The 17692-nt window shown below is 54.1% G+C and overlaps 5 protein-coding genes across 5 annotated transcripts; 2 read left to right on the top strand and 3 right to left on the bottom strand.

Moving 5' to 3' along the window:
* The first annotated feature begins 19 nt into the window (after nt 1-19).
* On the top strand, nt 20-1824 carry TLG1 (Tlg1p). Its single transcript, XM_076644991.1, has 8 exons — nt 20-108; nt 187-203; nt 410-697; nt 787-813; nt 888-1007; nt 1094-1200; nt 1298-1392; nt 1599-1824. Exons 1-8 carry the CDS (start codon nt 96-98, stop codon nt 1673-1675), a joined length of 744 nt encoding a protein of 247 aa, XP_076496646.1. The 5' UTR covers nt 20-95; the 3' UTR covers nt 1676-1824.
* On the bottom strand, nt 1676-3939 carry IFA38 (ketoreductase). Its single transcript, XM_076640401.1, has 10 exons — nt 3861-3939; nt 3677-3780; nt 3464-3500; nt 3265-3387; nt 3073-3186; nt 2917-2999; nt 2780-2835; nt 2527-2695; nt 2239-2446; nt 1676-2133 (listed from the first exon to the last, which is right to left on the bottom strand). The coding sequence occupies exons 1-10, from the start codon at nt 3892-3894 to the stop codon at nt 2069-2071; spliced, it is 993 nt and encodes a 330-aa protein (XP_076496645.1). The 5' UTR covers nt 3895-3939; the 3' UTR covers nt 1676-2068.
* A 288-nt stretch (nt 3940-4227) lies between these two features.
* BDY24DRAFT_415074 (uncharacterized protein) lies at nt 4228-6405 on the top strand (the record flags this gene model as incomplete). Its single annotated transcript, XM_076643403.1, has 3 exons — nt 4228-4370; nt 4450-4465; nt 4594-6405. The coding sequence occupies 3 exons, from the start codon at nt 4228-4230 to the stop codon at nt 6403-6405; spliced, it is 1971 nt and encodes a 656-aa protein (XP_076496644.1).
* A 672-nt stretch (nt 6406-7077) lies between these two features.
* On the bottom strand, nt 7078-9859 carry BDY24DRAFT_388663 (uncharacterized protein). The gene is made up of 17 exons (XM_076640400.1): nt 9566-9859; nt 9440-9448; nt 9351-9369; nt 9099-9274; nt 8963-9011; nt 8840-8888; nt 8711-8748; nt 8535-8631; nt 8451-8455; nt 8234-8385; nt 8015-8151; nt 7899-7933; nt 7796-7816; nt 7695-7735; nt 7567-7616; nt 7303-7493; nt 7078-7196 (listed from the first exon to the last, which is right to left on the bottom strand). The coding sequence occupies exons 1-17, from the start codon at nt 9834-9836 to the stop codon at nt 7097-7099; spliced, it is 1440 nt and encodes a 479-aa protein (XP_076496643.1). The 5' UTR covers nt 9837-9859; the 3' UTR covers nt 7078-7096.
* Nucleotides 9860-10508: 649 nt separating this feature from the next.
* On the bottom strand, nt 10509-17355 carry BDY24DRAFT_370197 (uncharacterized protein; the record flags this gene model as incomplete). The annotated part of the gene is made up of 35 exons (XM_076638099.1): nt 10509-10635; nt 10713-10728; nt 10804-10815; nt 10899-10923; nt 11069-11141; nt 11195-11248; nt 11310-11316; nt 11391-11454; nt 11495-11595; nt 11665-11800; nt 11885-11919; nt 12122-12141; nt 12224-12319; nt 12390-12421; nt 12498-12618; nt 12687-12740; nt 12834-12886; nt 12993-13017; nt 13101-13117; nt 13200-13250; nt 13328-13382; nt 13443-13453; nt 13532-13637; nt 13728-13869; nt 14049-14055; nt 14132-14181; nt 14723-14761; nt 15438-15552; nt 15630-15729; nt 15802-15952; nt 16055-16163; nt 16252-16559; nt 16705-16788; nt 17125-17169; nt 17319-17355. 35 exons carry the CDS (start codon nt 17353-17355, stop codon nt 10509-10511), a joined length of 2478 nt encoding a protein of 825 aa, XP_076496642.1.
* Between the last annotated feature and the right edge of the window lie 337 nt (nt 17356-17692).

Here is a 17692-nt window from a genome sequence, read left to right as displayed (position 1 = left end):
CGAGCTCGAAACCAGAGGAGGGGGGAGGCGACGCTGGGTGTGTTCGCTTGCAACGACCATCTTCCCTCTTATACACTTTTGTTGATTACGCAGAGATGAGTAAAGATCGTGAGTCTATCCGGGTCTTCTTCATATCTAATCGAATCAAAAGCTCACCCCACTCTCTCTGCTCTGGTCGGAATTCAGCCTTCTTCGACGTCAAGGTCAGCTCCTCCTCTCCTTCCCTCCCTCCCTCCTTCCCTCCCTCCCTCTCTCTATCTTTCATCCGATCCCTCGAGCCCGGTGATTTTTATCTCCGGAAGCAAACCCTATCGGACCTTCTCCACATCTCCTCGGATCCGGAATCAACCCAACCCTCCTCGAACGAAGCTCACACACCTCCTCCCTTGTCCCTCCTCCCCTCTCGCAGTACGAACTCGAATCCACTCTCTCCTCGCTCCCCTCCCTCCTCTCAACCTACACCCGTCTCCTCTCCCAATCCTCCTCTTCCTCCAAACCACCCTCGCCCTCCCAATCTCGTGAGCTCAACTCCGCCCGCGACGAACTTCGAGGCACCCTCGGCGCTTTGGACGCGGATATCGAGGATCTGGAGGAGAGCGTGAGGGTGGTGGAGAGCGTGGGAGGGATGTACGGGTTGGACGAGGAGGAGATTAGGAGCAGACGCAAGTTTGTGAGGGAGGTCAAGGGGAGGGTGGAGGTGAGTCCGAAATGAGAGAGGGGAGAGAGGGAGGGAGAGATGGGCTGAGTTGAAGCTGATCTTGCTCGACGCTTTGTTGGAATGGATAGGCTATTCGGAGATCTATACAGACTGGGGTAAGCATCTCCTCCTTTCTTGCATATCCTGCTTTCCTTTCTCACCTCGTTTCCCATCTCTTCCTCGATCTCAGAACCCCTCGACAGGTCCCTCCTCCTCGCGTCGTCCACCGCCATCACACGCCTACCGCGACGAGGAGTCCTCCCTAGGGGAACCGAACGATGTAGAGTCTTGGGAGAGGGAGGAACAGATGGTCAGTCCTCCTCTCTAGTTTCCTTTTTCGTCCAACTCGAAACGCGCAAGACTCACCCTCGTACCGTTTCGTTTCCTTTCGAACAGGCTTTGATGGACAACCAAGATCAAACCCTCTCGCTCATTTCTGGAACGCTCAGCACTCTGCATGGACAGGCGTCGCTCATGGGGAGGGAGGTGGGGGATCAGAATGTGTGAGATCAAAACTCAACCGCACCTTCTCGACGCGTTCTCGTTCATTCCTCGCTCTCGAAGCTGACTGCGTCTTGCCGTTCGTTGCGTGTGAAACAGCATGCTAGAAGATCTATCAGGCCATGTCGATTCGACGGAGGGGAGACTCAACAAGGCCATGAAGAAGATGGGGGATTTCATGAGGAAGTCGGAAGGTTCGTTCGTCGGTCTCCCCTTTCTCTCTCTCTCTTTCCCTTTTTTCTCCCTCCCTCCTTTTCATCTCCCACCCACACTCTCACTCTTCCTACTGCTCTCTCTTCTTCCCTCCTCGCTTCTTCCATGCGTTCGCGTGCTTCCTCGTTCTCTCGTCTCACTAACCCTCCCTCCCTCCTTTCCTTCCTTTTTGGTTTTCGTCGCACAGAAAAAGGCTCAGGATGGTGCATCCTCCTCCTCATCGTGCTCCTCATCATCCTTTTGATGGCGGTGATCTTGATTTAACTTGTCTCGCTTGAGGACGAACGGAGGGGAGAGCAGAGGAAGGGGAGAGGGGACGAGACGAGACGAGACGAGACGAGAGAGGAGGGGCAGGGGAGGGACGTGTGTATCTGGGTTGGGTTAGGTGGTTAATGATCCTAATGACATTCCGTTTATATCATCTGAGGCTGAGGAAGGAAAAATTGAGAACCAGAGCGAGAGCGCAAGAGGAGGATCGAATCAGACGCGTCGAGATCCTTCGCCCTCTCTCTCTCTCTCTTTCTTGCTCGAACCAAAAGCGAGATCCATCAACTTCGAGCCATGGTTCAAACCCCAACTCCCATCTCAATCGATCCTACTGCAAATCTACGCCAAATCGACTCCTCCAACCCCGAACTCTCCCTTGGCTTCGGACGTCTACTGGCTCTTCGCCAACCTAGCCTTCTTCGCCAACGCCCTCCTTCGAATGTCCTTGTGCATCGCTATCTCCCAACCCAAAACTCCAGTCTGGTCAGCTCCCAACCCGAACTCGGAACGAACTCTCGAAAGCGACCGGAAAAGAAGGAGACAAAGAGACTCGCACTCACCCAACCCCTTCGAAATAGCGAACTGCCCACCCAACCCAAACGTCCCCATCGCCCAATCAAACACCGCATGAGACCAGTACGGCGTGGAAGTGTACGGCCTCCCAGCTGCTCCTCGAGCCTGTCCGATGGACGCGAGGGTAGCGCGGACGAAAGCGGGAGCGGTAGGGATGAGGAGGGAAGGTCGGCGGATCTTGGACATGTTGGAGACCTGCGAGGACGACAGGGAGGTTAGACGATGGGGAAAGAAAAGGAAAAAAAAGAAGAGGGAAGGGGAAGGAAACGACGCACCACAAAGTAAGGCAGCACGAGCCTCACGTCCACCCCAAACTCCTTGGTTTCCTCTCCGAGAGCTTGGGACCATCGTTCGAGGAAGGCTTTGGCTCCGGTGTAGGTTGCGAGCATGGCTGAAGGGACGAGAGCTGAGAAGGAACCGATGGTGAGAATGAGACCGTTTTTTCTGCAAAAGGGGGAGACGTGGGTCAGGTTTTGGGACGCGACGAGAGAGCAAGGGAAGGAAGGAGGGAAAGGGTGGGTGACGAACCGAGCGAGCATGGGAGGGAGAAGAGCTTTGGTGATGAGGAGGGTGGATTTGGTGTTCTGTGCATCGTGCCGAGAAGAGGAAGGGTCAGGTCGAGCTCAACTCGAGCGGGAAGGAGGAAGAGAGAGGAAAGGACTGACGACTTCCAAAATGCTCAAGAGCTCCTCGTCCTCCGTCTCGGAGAAGTAAACAGGCATCTCGTGGGAGACTCCAGCGTTGTTGACTACCGAATCGGAACCGATGAACGAGAGTCAGCGAGAGTCGGAGGAGGGAAGGGAGGAAAGGCTCGAGCTCACCTAGCACGTTGATCTCAATCTCCCGCCCCATAGACCTCAGCTCCTCGAACGCTTCAGGAGTAGGTTTCCCCAGATCAATCACAACCTCCTTGGTTTGTACTTTGTACTTGGACTCTACGAACAACCCAAGACGAACGCAGAACGAATGAGCTCAAAACACATCGGAGGAAGGAAGGGCGGAAAGCGACGAACTGAGCTGCTCTGCGATCTCTCCTAGTTTGGTCGGGTTCCTTCCGATCAAGACGACGTTGAAACCTGCTTTGGCAATTTGATGAGCGAAGGCGGTTCCGATGTCTCCTGTGGGTCCGGTGATGGCTAGAAGGAGGGAGGGAGGGAAGGAGATGGTTCAGCTTGGAGGGGAAGGGAAGCAGCAGAGAGAGAGACGACGGACCTGCCCAGGCTCCTTTTCCGGCACCGTAGCTTTTGAGCTGTAGAGAGATGATCGTAGGAGATGGAGAGGTCAGCAAATCTGCTTCGAAGTAAAGGGGATGCGAGCTCTCGTCCGTCCTCCCTTCTTCAGCGAGCTCGTCCTCCCTCCTTCAAAACATCTCTTCCCCTCTTCCTCCCACCAACCCGACAAAAACACAACATCCAAAGAACTCACGCTCTTTCCCTTGACCAGAACGAGCTGAGAAACGAGCTTGACGAAGCTCAAAGCATGCGAGAGAACGAAAACAGCGCCGACGAGAGCGAAGGTCGAGCTCGCAACTGGACGAACGGAAGGACGAAGACGCGGTGAGCTCTCTTGGAAAGTTTGAACGGAGAGATAAGGTCAGGAACGAGCTCACTAGGGTGATCCGAGAGGACGGTGGAGAGAGACATGGCCGAGAAAGGGAAGAAAAGGAGAGAGAAGGGAGGAAGGGAGATGGTGAGGGTTGGGGGGAAGGCGGAGGGCGTGAAGCTCGTTCCTCCTTCCCTCCTAACGTCCAGCATCTCAAAGCAGATAATCCTTCAAAAAGTCTCGTTTCATCCCCACCAGCATCTCTTCTCCCACCCGCCTTTCCAAATCGAGCCTCAGGTCGCTCTCAGCTCTCGTCGCTCCTCCTCCTCCTTCGACTTCTCCCTCGCACTGGTCGTCCACATCTCGTCCCCCTCCTCCTTCGCCACTCATCCACCAACGACAACACCCTACATCCTCTTAAAAACCCGAGAGCCATGCTTCCCAACTTCACGCCAGATCAACTCGCTCTCCTCGCTTCCACACTCAACCTCGACCCTTCCTCCCTCTTCCCTCCTCCTCGAGCCGCTCCGCCTGCTGGCCCTCTCGACGACCTCGGCGGCCTCCAAGCTGAGCTCGAGTCCGCTAGAGCGAGATCCAAAGCAGAGGCTCTGTTTGGATCGATTCGGGGTTTGGTGGTCGACCTTGGTCCGTTCCAGAGGATACGAGGAGATCGTTCGAGGCTTGGAAGAAGCTAGGCAACAACGTTAGTCCAGCTCTTCTCCTCTTCCCGTTGCATGCCTCTAGCTTTTTGCTCGAGCTTGAGCGCACGCTGACCGTCTCTCCGTCTTCCTCCCCTTCAGCAAAACAGCTCAGGCCAACACGTCCTCGCCGAAAAGTCGTACTCCCTCGGAATCGATCAGCATCCCTCCCATCCTCAGCTCTACCTCCTCCACCTCAACCGAGCCGTCGTCTCTCAGTCGCTCGAACGCTTCTCGTCCGCTCTCACAGACGCAGAGCTCGCTCTCTCCCTCCTCTCAGATACCCAGCCGTCGGAATCAACCTCGTCGGAGCAGCTCAAGAAACTGAAGGAGAAGGGACTCTTTCGACGATGCAGAGCTCTTTACTCCCTTCGTCGATGGAAGGACGCCGAGGACGGATTCGCAGCTTTTCTGGCTCTCTACCCCGAGTCGAAAGACGCGTCGAAAGGACTCATCAACGCCAAGAACCGAGTCCGAGAAGCCTCGACGGGAGAGTACGACGTCCTCAGTCTTTATCAACAAGCTCTCGCGACGAAGACTCCCAGGCTCGACGTCGCCAATTTCGTTGGACCCGTCGAAGTCGTCAGCCTTCAAGGCCGAGGAGGAGGACGGGGAGTCGTCGCAACTCGAGACGTCAAGCCAGGAGAGCTTCTTCTAGCGTCGAAGGCTTTCGCAGTCTCGTACCCGGAGGACCTTCCAACGGACGAAATCTTCATCGGACTCAACCTTCTCGTCAACAAGATGGATACTCCAGAGGAGATCTACCTTCGCTCGACCATCTTCCACCGCCTCACCTACCAACCCGAGCTCGTCCCGTCCGTCCTCGGTCTCTACCCAGGTCCAACCTTTCCCTCTCCTCCTTCGACCTACTCTCTCCTTCCTCCTCCTCCCCTCCCACCTCACACACCACCAGAGGCCATCAGTCCCTCCCTCGTCGAAGCGGTCGATTGCTACAACTCCTTCACCCCTCAGTCCCTTCGACCAGCGTCGTTCTCGGTAGCGGATCGAGACGCGTCCGACAACCCTCGTCGTCCCGTCGCTCTCTTCGCCGCCGGATCGCTCTTCAACCACTCGTGCGATCCTTCCGCCAGCTGGACGACCATCGGAGACCTCCAAACCATCCGAGCCATCTCTCCCATCCCAGCTGGAGCCGAGATCTTCATCAGCTACGCCGTCGACGGGGAGTACGAGGCTCGACAAGCCCTCCTCGGGAAGCACCTCCCTCCCGGCTTGAAGGAGTGCCCTTGCTCCCTCTGCTCGGACGACAGGAAGGACGGGCGCCTCAACCTCAAGACTCGAGGAAGGATCGTCGAGGATCGACTCTCCAACGGTTCAGGAATCGACGAGTCCAGTTCCCTTTCAGCCATTCGCAACAAGATCAAGGACCTCGAGGAAACGATTCGACGACTCGTCGCTACCTACGGACCCCATCGAGGAGCTTTCAAACCCGAGCTCTACCACGTTTACCAGACGATGTCGTTCGTTCATGGGATCCTGGCCTACAGGGCGAGAAGCTCGGAACCCTACAAGCACGTCGTCGAGAACCAGTACCGAGCGCTCGAATCCGTCGGAGTCGTCGTCGTCGGACGGTCCTCTTCCTCAACCTTCCGACCCTCCGCCACCTCCACCACCTCCTCCTCGTCGTCTTCAGCCAAGAAGAAGCTCTCGGACCCTCTCGAACCCTCCGATCTTCCCATCCTCACCGCCCCTCGAGCCAACTCCCACGGAGCCGTCTGCTCTGCGATTCAGGTCGCAGCTGCCTTCTTCGCTCTCGAGGATCACGGGAGTGCCAAGAGATGGATCAGAGCTGCGATGTGGATGGAAGATGTTGCGATTGGAGGAGGAAAAGCGTTGTTCGTGGTGAGGTACGAGCAGATGCTGCAGGAGCTCGGCTTGACGAGGTTTGCCGTTTGATGGAGAGAGGGATCGGGTGGGGGGTCGGTGGGGCTGTTTGTGGGTTTCATGGTTTCTTGTTTTCGCTTAATGGTTTATTTTGCGCTACGTTGCGATTGGCGACAGAACTGAGCGAGAGGACCTGAAACGAGAATGGGTGTCCAGACGCGTGTCGGCCTTTCGAGTCCCTTCGAGTGTTGAACCAAGGGTCGACTGATCTGCGTCAACGGAGGAGCGCAAGTATTGTCATCATCCGGTCCTACTCCGCTGGCCACTTTTCAAAAATGCAAAAGAGGAAGGCGGAACCGACGTGAGTTCTTCGATGCGTCGCAACGTTTCGCTGATCTTCCTTTTTCACCCAACGCTCAGCGCCTACTTCGGTCCTACCAGTGAGCCCTGTTTATCACTTATCTTTATCTACGTCCACTGACCAAATCTCAATCCGAGGCTTGAGAGACGACGGGGCTTTTGCGAGGAGGAAGAGCGGCGACAACTCGTGCAAATTGACGACGCGTCGCGTTTCGACCATTTTCTTGCCAACGGCTGAGTCGATCCAACGATCCGTCAAATCCAAACGAAAGCTACAATTATCGTTGACTCTCGCTCTGCTTTGAGCGACGGACTACCACTGGAGCTCGATGGAGAAAAGCATCGAGACGCATCGTCTCAGAATTTCTTTCCGGGCTCGAGAACGAAAGAAACCGATCTACATCTAATTGGGACCGTAACTGTCCGGACCCTCCAGTCCAAGATACGAGTTCCCGCACCAAGGAGGTCGGTAGTCTTGCGAGTTCCCCCAGTACGCTCGACACCTTCCGAAGACGAAAAGGAGAAGGAGGAAAAAACGGGTCAGCTCGTCAGCCTCTCTTCCTCTCCCACTCAGTCTTCGACGAAATTCGAGCCCAACGAGCCACGCACCTCATCGAGAACCCGAAAGGGAACTTGTATCCTCTCTGACCCTTCTCGTAATCGTCCACGAGACCGAGGATCACCCGATCGACCTTGTAGAGGTTGGTGAGGTGCTCCCTTGCGTACGCGAACCCGAGGAGGGCTTTGTGTTGGAGATTTTGAGGAGAGGCGAGAGCAGTGGCAATGGCGGTGTTGATTTCCTGAGAAACGAAGGAAAGAGAAAGCGAAGGTCAGCTCGGGCAAGGAAGAAAGACAGGGAGGGGAAGAACGAACCTCGATAGACCAGAAGGGTTCTAGGCGAATGATGAACTTGGAGATGTCGTCTGGTAGAGAAGAAGAGAGAGGAGGAGGAGATCAGCGAAGGAGAGTCGAAGCAGGGAGAGTTTGCGAGAGAGACGCACCTTCCATTTCCGTTGGGATGTCGGCTGCGATGACGCAACCGCTGTAGAAAGATCCAGATGTCAGTCAAACATGGAGAGAAAGATGGGGACGCCGAACGAACCTCAGCATCGCTTGAGCATATCTGCGGAGACCAAACGAGAAGTCGAAGTGATCAGCACGCGTCGCTCGCTTCCTTCCCTCTCCAAAAACGACGAGCAACTCACTTCCGGATCATCTTCCTTTCCAAGCTGGCGTCGAACTGTGAAGTAAAGGATGGAAGGTCAATCTTCGTCTTCCATGTCGTTTCGAACGAACGGACCCGTCTCGACTTGGAACTCACCACACAAATCCTCGCCTCCCTCATCCCCTTCGCAAACGCCTCCCTCGTCTTGACATGATTCACATGCAGCTCCGATCCAAGCTCATATCCCGTCGGTCGATTGGTGAGCGCGCTCTCGGGCTGAGAGATCCCGTAACCTGATCCGAAAACGAACAACGAAGGAATGATTCAGGTCACCGTCGAAGGACGAGAGGAATCGAGAAGGGAAACAAAACGAACCGGGATGATCATGTCGAATAACCGAAGTCTCCTTGTGGGAGATAGCAGCACTGATCTTGGATCTGAGAGGGTAGAAGGATCCTTCGAAACCGAACAGAACGGCGTCGCGCTTCTTTTGAGTCCAAGACGGGAGAGGGTAGAAATCCCAGGGGCTGACGAAGAGAGATAGATTAGCTTCTGAAAAAGCGGAGACGAGGAGGGGAGAAGCGGGACTCACTTTGCCTGAAGGAGGAGAGAAGCGGGAGAGCAAACAAAGTCAGCCAAGGGAACGAAAGGAGGAACTGAAGAGTTCGAGGCCCACTCCATCAGGACTGTGACCGAAGAGATGCATCTTGTGGCCAGGGAAGAGCCTCATGATTCGCTCATGGGTGAAGAGGTCCGTGAGCTCGAAGGCGTAACTGTTCAATCAAGGAAAAGAAGAAGACGCGTCGGCCAGGGCAGGTTGATTCCAGATAAGCGAGGAGTCGGGGGACAAACCGAGCGGTGGTGACGTTTCCTTGGTAAGGGAACCACTCCTGGAGATTTCGAGATCGAGAATGAAGCGAAATGAGCAAGAGAACGGGCACGAGAGAGACGACGCGTCGAGAAGAGAGGAAGAGAACGAACCTGCATGCAAGAGCCGTCTGGAGATCCTTCGTGGCAGTCACCGAGCTGGCTGTAGGAAGGTAAAGGCTTGTTCAGCAATGCGAGGATGTGAACGAAGGGTGGGAATCGAGATCAAAGACTCACTGGACGAAAATGGTGTTGCAACCTGGAGCGTCCATCAAAGGGTTCTCCTCTGCTCGACGGAAACGACCTTAAGTCAGCTCCTCGTCCACAGAGAACCGTTCTTTACCATACTGCGATCTCAGGTCTTCAGACTCACTCTTCAACAACCAAGCGAACGTCCATACGACGTCCCAGTAGCCGCACCCCCATCGACGATCCAGATTCGTGGAAACGGACGCTGATGAGTCCCAGTCTCCCCAACCTGGTCCCCAGACGTCTATGATGAGAGCAGGATGCCGAAGAGATGCGTCTACGAGCTCGTAGATGACGGTACTGTTGTGAAAAGAGGGTGGGATCGTCAGAGGATCGAAGGGAGGAGAGCTCGAAGGCGAAAGGCACGAGGACGAACTCCATCCGTTCCAGGTAATCTAGAAGTGCAGGAGTGTAAAAGTCAGCTTTTTCGGATATTATATGAGGTTGGTAAAGTCTAGCACCAACCTGGGTAGTCTACGAGGGACAAGCAAGCGGTTGAAAGGGCGAGAGAGAAGGATGAACGAGGTCAGCTTCGCTTCTCCTTCTCCTTCTTCGTTCGAGCTCAACGTTTCCCTTCCCCTTGGAACTCACCGGTCAAAAACAGCACCCTCCTCTTCCTCCCCTTCGAGCCATCCCACGTAGGTTCAAAGTCCCATGGACTAGGTCCTACCACGTCTGAATTGCCGTACCAAGACGGGAACCTTCCTCGAATCGGACGAGCTGCATCGATTCGGACGATCCTGAGGTCTTCAGCGGAGAGGGCGAAAAACGTCCGATGGATGAGGTACAGAAAGGCCGAGAGAGAGAGAAGAGCTATCACCAAAGGTGGGCGGGATTTCAGGATTGGAGGGAGGGCGACCATCCTGAAGGAAGGGAGGGGAGGAAGGGGGAGGAGGAGGAGGAGGGGAGGTCGAAGGTGAGAGGCGAAACGGAGGAGGGTAAAGACGCCGGCTGCTGAACAACTTGGGGATTAAGAGCTAGGTGGGAGAATTCGGAAGGAAGAAGAGGAGGTCCTAGAGTCCTGTGATGTTTTTCGAGTTGCTGACGGTTGGAGGAAGGGAAAGAGGGAAGGAGAGGGTGCGAGCTCGGAGATTTCGCTCTCGTCACCTTTTGACCTCCCCCTTCTTTCGACATGGAATTCTATTTTTCTGTCCTCGACTAGGTCATGGAAACACCCAAAGTCCCACAGATTCCTCGCCGACCTTTCCGTCCCAGAATGATGTCGTAACCTGCAAAACGAGGGGTCAGTCCGACTCGGACGGCCTCCCCTGTTCCTCTCTTCGCCTCTGGCCATTTTTTCCTTGAAGTCGAGCTCAGTCGATACAAATGAGGTCTGTGCCAGCTTTCTCAGAGCTGGGTCAACTCCTCGTCTCCTTTTCTTCCTCCTCTCCTTCCCCAAACGGCAACTTTCTCCCATTCTCTCCAGAGAAAGACATCATTCGTTAAAGAGACCAAAGGAAAAGAGAAAGGAAACGCTAATCGACCAGACCATGTGAACGAGGAAAAAATGAGAGCAGAGGTGGTTCGAAGAAGCCTAGATTCGGTCGACGTGCGTCGCGTCGTCGTGAACCTTCTTCTCCTCGTCTTCGATGACGGGAGATCCTCGAGCGGCAGCGTCTCGGGCGAGTCTTCGAGCTGAGTGAGGAGCAATGACGTTGTCGCTGTGGATCGAGGTAGGAAGGCAGGGGAAGGTCAGAGTAGGAAGAGGGGAAAACGGAGGAGATTGATGTTGGCTCACTCTCCGAAAGCTCGTCCTGTGAAAGAGATCGAAGAAGTGTGAAGGTCAGCTAGACAGACCTCTTTGAGAGGAAGAAAGGTCAGCTACGTACCAAGCTCCTCGACTGAAACGTGGAAACAGAAGGACGGAGGGAGGTCAGATCAGCTCGTCGACGCAGCCTGCAGGTCAAAAATCGGAGAGACGAACGGGTGAGGTTCTTCGTCTCCTTGAACTGTAATTCGAAAAATTAAATAGCGGTGTCAGACATGATCGCGGTGGCAAAGAGAGGGCGCTTGAACGTACGAGGCTGAAGACAAAGAGAAACGCGTCAAATCAGCCTTCTCGTCCTCGCAGGATCAACCGGATGCGAGACTCACAAGTAAGCGATGATCGAGTTGAGGATGTTGCTGACAATGAAAATGAAGAAGAACCTGAAGAGACGAGGGGAATCTATCAGCAAGGAAAGGAGGGGGAGGGGAGAGGAGTGGAGACGACGGACGCACTTGTAGTTCAATTTCTCGAGACCGATAGGTGATATTTGCGAGAGCAAAACGTTCCTGTTAATAGAGACGAGTAAGAACTGAGTCTACAGGCTTCGAAGAAGAGCAGAAAGCTCACATGGCCCCTGACAGCAGAAAAAGGGATAATAAAGGTCAGCTCGTCGTCGATGGGAGAAAGCGAGGACGAAAGTCTACTCACAGTTGCTCATCGTCGAGATCGAAGTCCCCATCTTGTACAAGAAGAGTGAACAGGTCGTATCAGCCTAAAGATGACTGAGCAGAACCGAAATGAAAACAACGCACTGCTCGAAGAGGCATGCTAAAGACCTCGGACTGATAGACCCACGAGACAGGGCCGTAGGTCATCGAGAAGACACCACTGAAGACGAAGATCGAAGCGATACCTAAACCGAAAGAAGAGCGAGTCAGAGAGAAACACGCATCGAAGCCCAGGTTCGTTTCAGTTTGCTTACCAGCGATCCCAGCCGAGTCGTTCTTGTAATCTCGTCCGGGCCTGAACAAGCTCCCAACACCACTCTGCCAGGCGAGAGCACAAGCCATTAGAACACCTCCATAGACGAGGGGAGGTCGTCTTCCCCATCGATCGATCTGCAGAACGGTGGGAAAGGAAGCGAAGAAGGTGAGTTCGAAAGTCGAAAGACGACGCGTTTCGAAGAAAGAAGAGGTGCTCACAAGGAAGGTGATGAAGATGAAAGTGCAGATCATTCCTAAGACAATAGGAGAGTAGAGTTAGCTGCGTTACGAGAGAGCGAGAAAGGGAGAGAGAGAGGACGAGAGAACGAACCCCAAGCTCCAGAAATGCCCGAGATCAGAAGGATCGTCGAGCCAGAGTATCCGAGCTGCTTGTAGACTGAGGGTTGAGATTTGGTCAGTGGATGTATATAAAGATAAGGGATAGATAGGGCTCACTGGTAGGACCGAAGTAGGCGCTGAGCGTTGGGTGAAGAAGGAAGATCAGCAACACGTCGCGACGCGTCGAAGGAAGTATAGGAAGGCAAGAACAAAACTCACTTGACATTCACACCTGTCCACTGGCAACAGATCTGCACCATCATCCCGCAGGCTGTGCGATGCAGAGAGGGGCGTGTATTGAAGAGATCGGAGAACCTAAATCGAGGAAAGACGCGTTTCGGAAGCAAATATGTATATCTCTTCTCGGAAACGAAGCGAGACTCACTTGTGCGACACGTTCTCCCTCTCCCACTCAATCTGTAAGGCGTAAAGAAGGAAAGAGGAAGGCAGTCAGTCTTTGAGCCCGACGGACGTCGAAATCGACTCGACTCACCTGAGTGACGATCTCGTCAATCTCGTACTGAACGACTTCTCGATTGGCATCCTTTCCATGGAGTCGGAGGAGAGACTGGAAAGCCTCCTCGTGTCGTCCCTGCTGAGCGAGCCATCGAGGGCTGAAAAAACGAAGGTGCGAAAAGGTCATCGAACGCGCTTCCTTTCCTTGTTTCGAGCGAAGACTGACGAGTAAGGGAAAAGGAACATTCCAGCACCAAGAACGACGGCAGGTGCGATTTGACTTTAGGGCAGGGAAGGAAGTGGAAAGAAAGGACGAGTCAGTTCGAGTGTCGAGCGCAGGTTTCGATCTCCGCTCCCTCTTCTGTCGACTTACATGGCGAGAGGGACCCTGAATTGAGAGGTGTTGTTGAGAAACTGGCAGCCGTACTGTAAGAAGATGGTTATGAGAGAACATAACGGGTCAGTTCGAGGAGCAAATCGGAAAAGGAAGGCGACGAGTTTGAGACGACGCGTCGAAGATCGATTCACTCACTCCGACCCAGTTGGCGATGAAAAAGCTGAGAAATGAGGTTTAAGCTAGTCAGTCTCGCAAAATCTCAATAAGCTCGGAAGAGATGGGACGGGAGGAAAGAAGACACACCCGAACGCGATCATGAGCTGAGGCACAAGGGGAACAAGAGAGAGACAACGTCAGGTCAGTAACGATGATTAATTTATCAGTAAATGTTGGGAGACATACCTGAGTCCATCCCGAGAGCAAACCTCGAGCGTGAGGAGGACTGATTTCAGCCTGCGAGCGAGAGTGCAGAAAATGAACGACGGTCAGCGCATCATCTTTCTCTCGTGTGAAGACGAGTCGGAACGAACCTGGTAGAGGGGAACGATCATAGACAAGACACCGATGGACAGTCCAGCGATAAATCTGTGCGGAGAGGAACATGATCAGAACCAATCGTAGGTAGGCGAGACGCTCGCAACTCACCTTCCCGCCATCTGCGTCGTCGAGGGCCAGAAATTGAGGGTCAGCTCTCTCGACTCGCCTACCTCGCTCTCGGTTTCGCTCGTACTCACAAGCATCCCGACGTTGACAGCAGCAGTTTGAATCGAGCAGCCGACCGTAGCTATCAAACTTCCAAGCTGAATGGTTCGCTTTCGTCCGAGCTTGTTGGCGGTGTATCTGAGCAAAACGGGGGGGGGCAGAGATCAGCCCAACATTTCTCTCGTTCGTCGAACGAAGAGGCTCAAACGAAGAGGCGAAGAGACTCACCCTGCGAGAGCGGCTCCGAAGAAGCATCCCCCGGCGAAGAGAGAGACGATGGCTCCCGTTTGAGACGAAGTGGGCCTGTCGAAGTAGTCGTGGAACTGGTGGTATTCGGGAGAGATGACACTACCGATGATTCCACTGTCGTCTGAGGAAAGGAAAAGGTAGGAAAGAAAGAAAAGAGAGCACGACGCGTCAGTCGAACGAGATCTTTATGAGGGAAAGAGAAACGCGGAGCACTTACAACCAAAGAGGAAAGACCCCTGAGATGTTAAAAAGTCATAGATTAGCTCCTGAGAGCGATCTGAAGGACTAGCGGAGGCTCACGATTCCACTGAACGCAGGCAAAAGGAAGAAAATGCGAGGTCAGCTCTGAGTCGAAGGAAAAGCAAGGCGAAGGCAGGACGAACGAGAACACGGCAACGGCGTAGTTGAGCCAGAAAACCTTCTGGTGAGTAACCTGCAAGAAGCAGAGGGAGAAGCGAAAGAAGGCGGATCAACGGTGGTCGTTTTGCGCGTCAACTCGTTCCGAAGGGAACTCGTTCTACCGCTTCATGAGCAGCTGAGGCGTCCATTCTTGTAGGTTCACTGAAATCGTTCAGCGAGGATGAAGAAGAGGAGGGAAGTCAGCAGGAGTTAGACAGAAGAGGACAGGCGAAGGTCGAACGACGAGTCCATCTCATCCTCCCTCCCCTCTTCCTCTTCTCCCCAACTTCCCTGCCTGCTCCTCCCTCCTTTCCCGTATTCAGTCCAAGGTCTCTTTCTCAAAATCCCTGTCTCCCTCCTTCATCCTTCCTCTCTTCCATCCTCGGTCTCTCAAGCCGTCCGAAAGAGTGCTCACCAAAAGTTTGTACGCGACGAAAGGGTGGGGAAGGTTGTGGCGGGGGGAGGAGGGAAAGAGAAGGAAGGAGGAGAAGATTTGAAGCCAACAATTCGCTCCTCGGAGGATTTATTCCCCATATGGAACTAGTTTGAGCCACGAGGCTCTCGGTTCGACGGACTTGAGGAAACCGAGAGGAAGGCTCTTGAAAAGAGGCCGCCTGTAGGACCGAGAAACGGGGAGAGAGATGTGGGAAGCGAAGACAAAAAAACCAGAGCTGATAAGGACAGTGATTTCGCACGGTCGTGTCGCGTCGCGTCGATCAGCCCTCTCTCGCTCTCATTTCTCCCCTTCCCCTTCTCCCCTTCTCCCACTTCGAACCCACAGCAGAAGAAGACTAAACTCGGGCCTATTCTTCGACTCACCTGACCTCACTGAACGGAGAATCTGCGGCGGTCGAGAAGCGAAACTCAACCCCTGTTTTGTCTCCTGCCGCTTCCTCTTCCTTCATTCTTCCTTCTTTCCTCTATTCTTCTTCGTCTGCAGAGCAAGATGAGAAGTCCAAAGGGTCATCCATCTCGGTCGTGTATGTATAGCGTTACGGGTAGCGTAAGAAAGAAGAAGGAAAGCACAGAGACGCGTGCGAGAGCGAGGGCTCGGTTCGACGTGCGACCGAACGAAGAGTCGAGAGGAAGTTTTAAGCCCTGTGATAGGGAGAGAGAAGAGTGGGAGCTGTTAGTTGACAGAGAGCGGAGCGGAGAAGCCGTAGAGAGGACGAGGACGAACTGGTTCTCGACGTCCGAATCCTCGACGTCGCTTTCGTTTCCTGCTCGTCGAGAAGGAGAAAAAGAGATCAGCTACCATTCGAATTGAGCATAAGAGGCGAATGGACTCACCAAGCTTGACTACAGTCCTCTTCTCAGGTCGATCTCGTTGGGCCTTCCCGTGAGAGGCTCGTCGAGCAGGGTTGCTAGGGAAGAGCTGAGGCAAGTTAGAGACGTCCTTCGTGGTCTGTAAAGCGACCAAAAAAAACGAAAAGTCAGTCAGGACGAGAGAGAGAGGTTGTAGAGAGTGAGGAATAGACGAACAACGGTGGTGTACCCCTCAGGGTGGCCGAGAGCAGATCTCGCCCAGTAGGTGAGAGCAGCGAGGACGGTAGGAGACTTCGAGTCGTTCGAGATAACGGGTCTGTGCCAGGACGAGCGAGATGTGAGTTAGAAGGAGGAAAGAGAAGGAGCCTTAGAACAACGAGAGACTCACGAAACGTTGGCGAACGAGCCGTCCTCGTTGAAGACTCCGAAAGCCCACTTGCTGTAGCTGGTGAGGACGAAGAACTTCACACCCAATCGAGTAGTACCTCCGACCTGTCGAGACCAAAGCCAACTAGCCTTGGACTTTGGGTTGTACCTGTCTGTGAAGAGAGACGAAAACCGACGCGACGGACGAGTCAAGTCAGCCTCAAAAGCTCGACGCGTCGACCGAACGAGAACCCGAGGAATCTGCGATAACTCACAAGGCCCGTTCACACTGAACTCATCCCAGTCGTGGTGAGAGAAGACGTTCTCCGACACTGCTCGGACGACCAAGACAGGTTTGGCCTTGTCGTCGACGAGGATGAACTCCTAAGACGCCCGAGAAAGAGGAAAAGATCCAAGGTCAGCGTCACGATCAAATCTCCCCGAAACCGAGATAAGAGATAGAGTTACTAACAGTCTCTCCCATAGGACTCTTTCCGAACTTCCAGGCCACTCGTTCTCCGACTTTGCCAGTAGTAATCTCGTGCCCGTCCGCCTCGACGGCGGGTGCGATTCGATCCTTCTCTCCACTGGTGTGTCCGTGCTCGTAGAGATCCCAGGCTGCGAGAACGGCGAGGGTAGACTCGAGAGGAAGGGTTTTGAGAGCCTGAAGAACTTCGGCGTCCGAGTTGAGCTTGAGGGCTCGAGAAGCACTGGCGAGGTGAGGGTAGTGATGCTCGGGGTGAGAGGAGACAGGCTCGACGGGCAGCTGCTTCTTGAGGTCTGAGCAGGAAGGTTCAAAAGAGCCGAAGGGAGTGTCAGATCTCATCGTAAGAAAATGAGCAGGTGCCGAAACGAGAGAGTATACTCCGAGAAACGTGCGAGAGAGAGGAGAGGGAAGAGAGGTCGAGGAGAGGGAAGCACTCACATTCCTCGACCTGTCCTTCGAACCCATCGATGACGCTGATTCCTTTGAGAGGTCCTTCCCAAGTAGGTCTGGGAACCTTTTGACCTGCAAATGGAAGGAGTAAAGACGAAGAAGGAGTCAGTCTTCTTATCGCAAGGGAAGGAAGGCACGTTCGAGCTCAGCGACCTTCTCTCTCCGTCCTCTTCCGACAATTCTTCCAACAAAAGCTTCCTACTCTCAAGACTTCAAGTCTCGAGAGGACACTCCACACATCCTACTACTCCGGTCCAACAGCTCAAGCGCGTTCTTCCCTTCCTGACCTCCTCAGGAACACGCTCAGAGGAGGAGAGGTCGCAAGGAACGACGAGCTCACCACCTCCCTCCCCCTCCTTGCCCTCCGTTCCACCCTTCTCCACCGGAAACAAAGGAAAGCAGACTCACCAACTCCGAGAGGAAGCTCGCTAGTAAGGGTAGGGAGCGTGTTTCCTACGAATCACAGAGACAAAGCAGAAAGGGGATCAGCGACATGTTGAAGAAGAGAGATGGCGAGGAGAGTCGAAGCTCGCCCCGGTCATGAGCGTCCCTCCTCTCCTTGCCCTCTTTGAGGTATACCGAAGGGGACATGGAATGCTCACCGAGGTAGGACTGAAGGGAGAAGGGAGCTTGAGGCATTTTGGGTTGTTTTTAGAGAGGTTGGAAGAGGTAAGGAGGGGAAGCTTGTGATGGTTGGGAGGGAAGAAGGAAGAGGTCGGGATGGGAAAGGGAGATCGGTTCAATCTGTACCCGAGCTTTCGTCCTTGCTTTTTAGTGCGATCTGGGAAGGCTTCGGAAGATGGGATGGGGAGGTATAGCTATGACGAGGTCAGATTTAGAGATTTCGGGCAAGAGAGCGAGAGAAAAGAGAAAGGGGAGTCGATCAATCACGCGCGAGTCGGAGAGGCTGGAAGAGACAGGCCTCCATTTTCTGCTCAACACGTCTTCCAGTAGCAGCTGAAAACTTTGAAAGAGA

The sequence above is a fragment of the Mrakia frigida genome (assembly GCF_051309035.1).
Source record: "Mrakia frigida strain ATCC 22029 unplaced genomic scaffold BDY24scaffold_15, whole genome shotgun sequence".
Classification (NCBI taxonomy): Eukaryota; Fungi; Basidiomycota; class Tremellomycetes; order Cystofilobasidiales; family Mrakiaceae; genus Mrakia; species Mrakia frigida.
The sequence above is the reverse complement of the archived record's forward strand: the minus strand, read 5'-3'. Positions and strand labels throughout refer to the sequence as shown.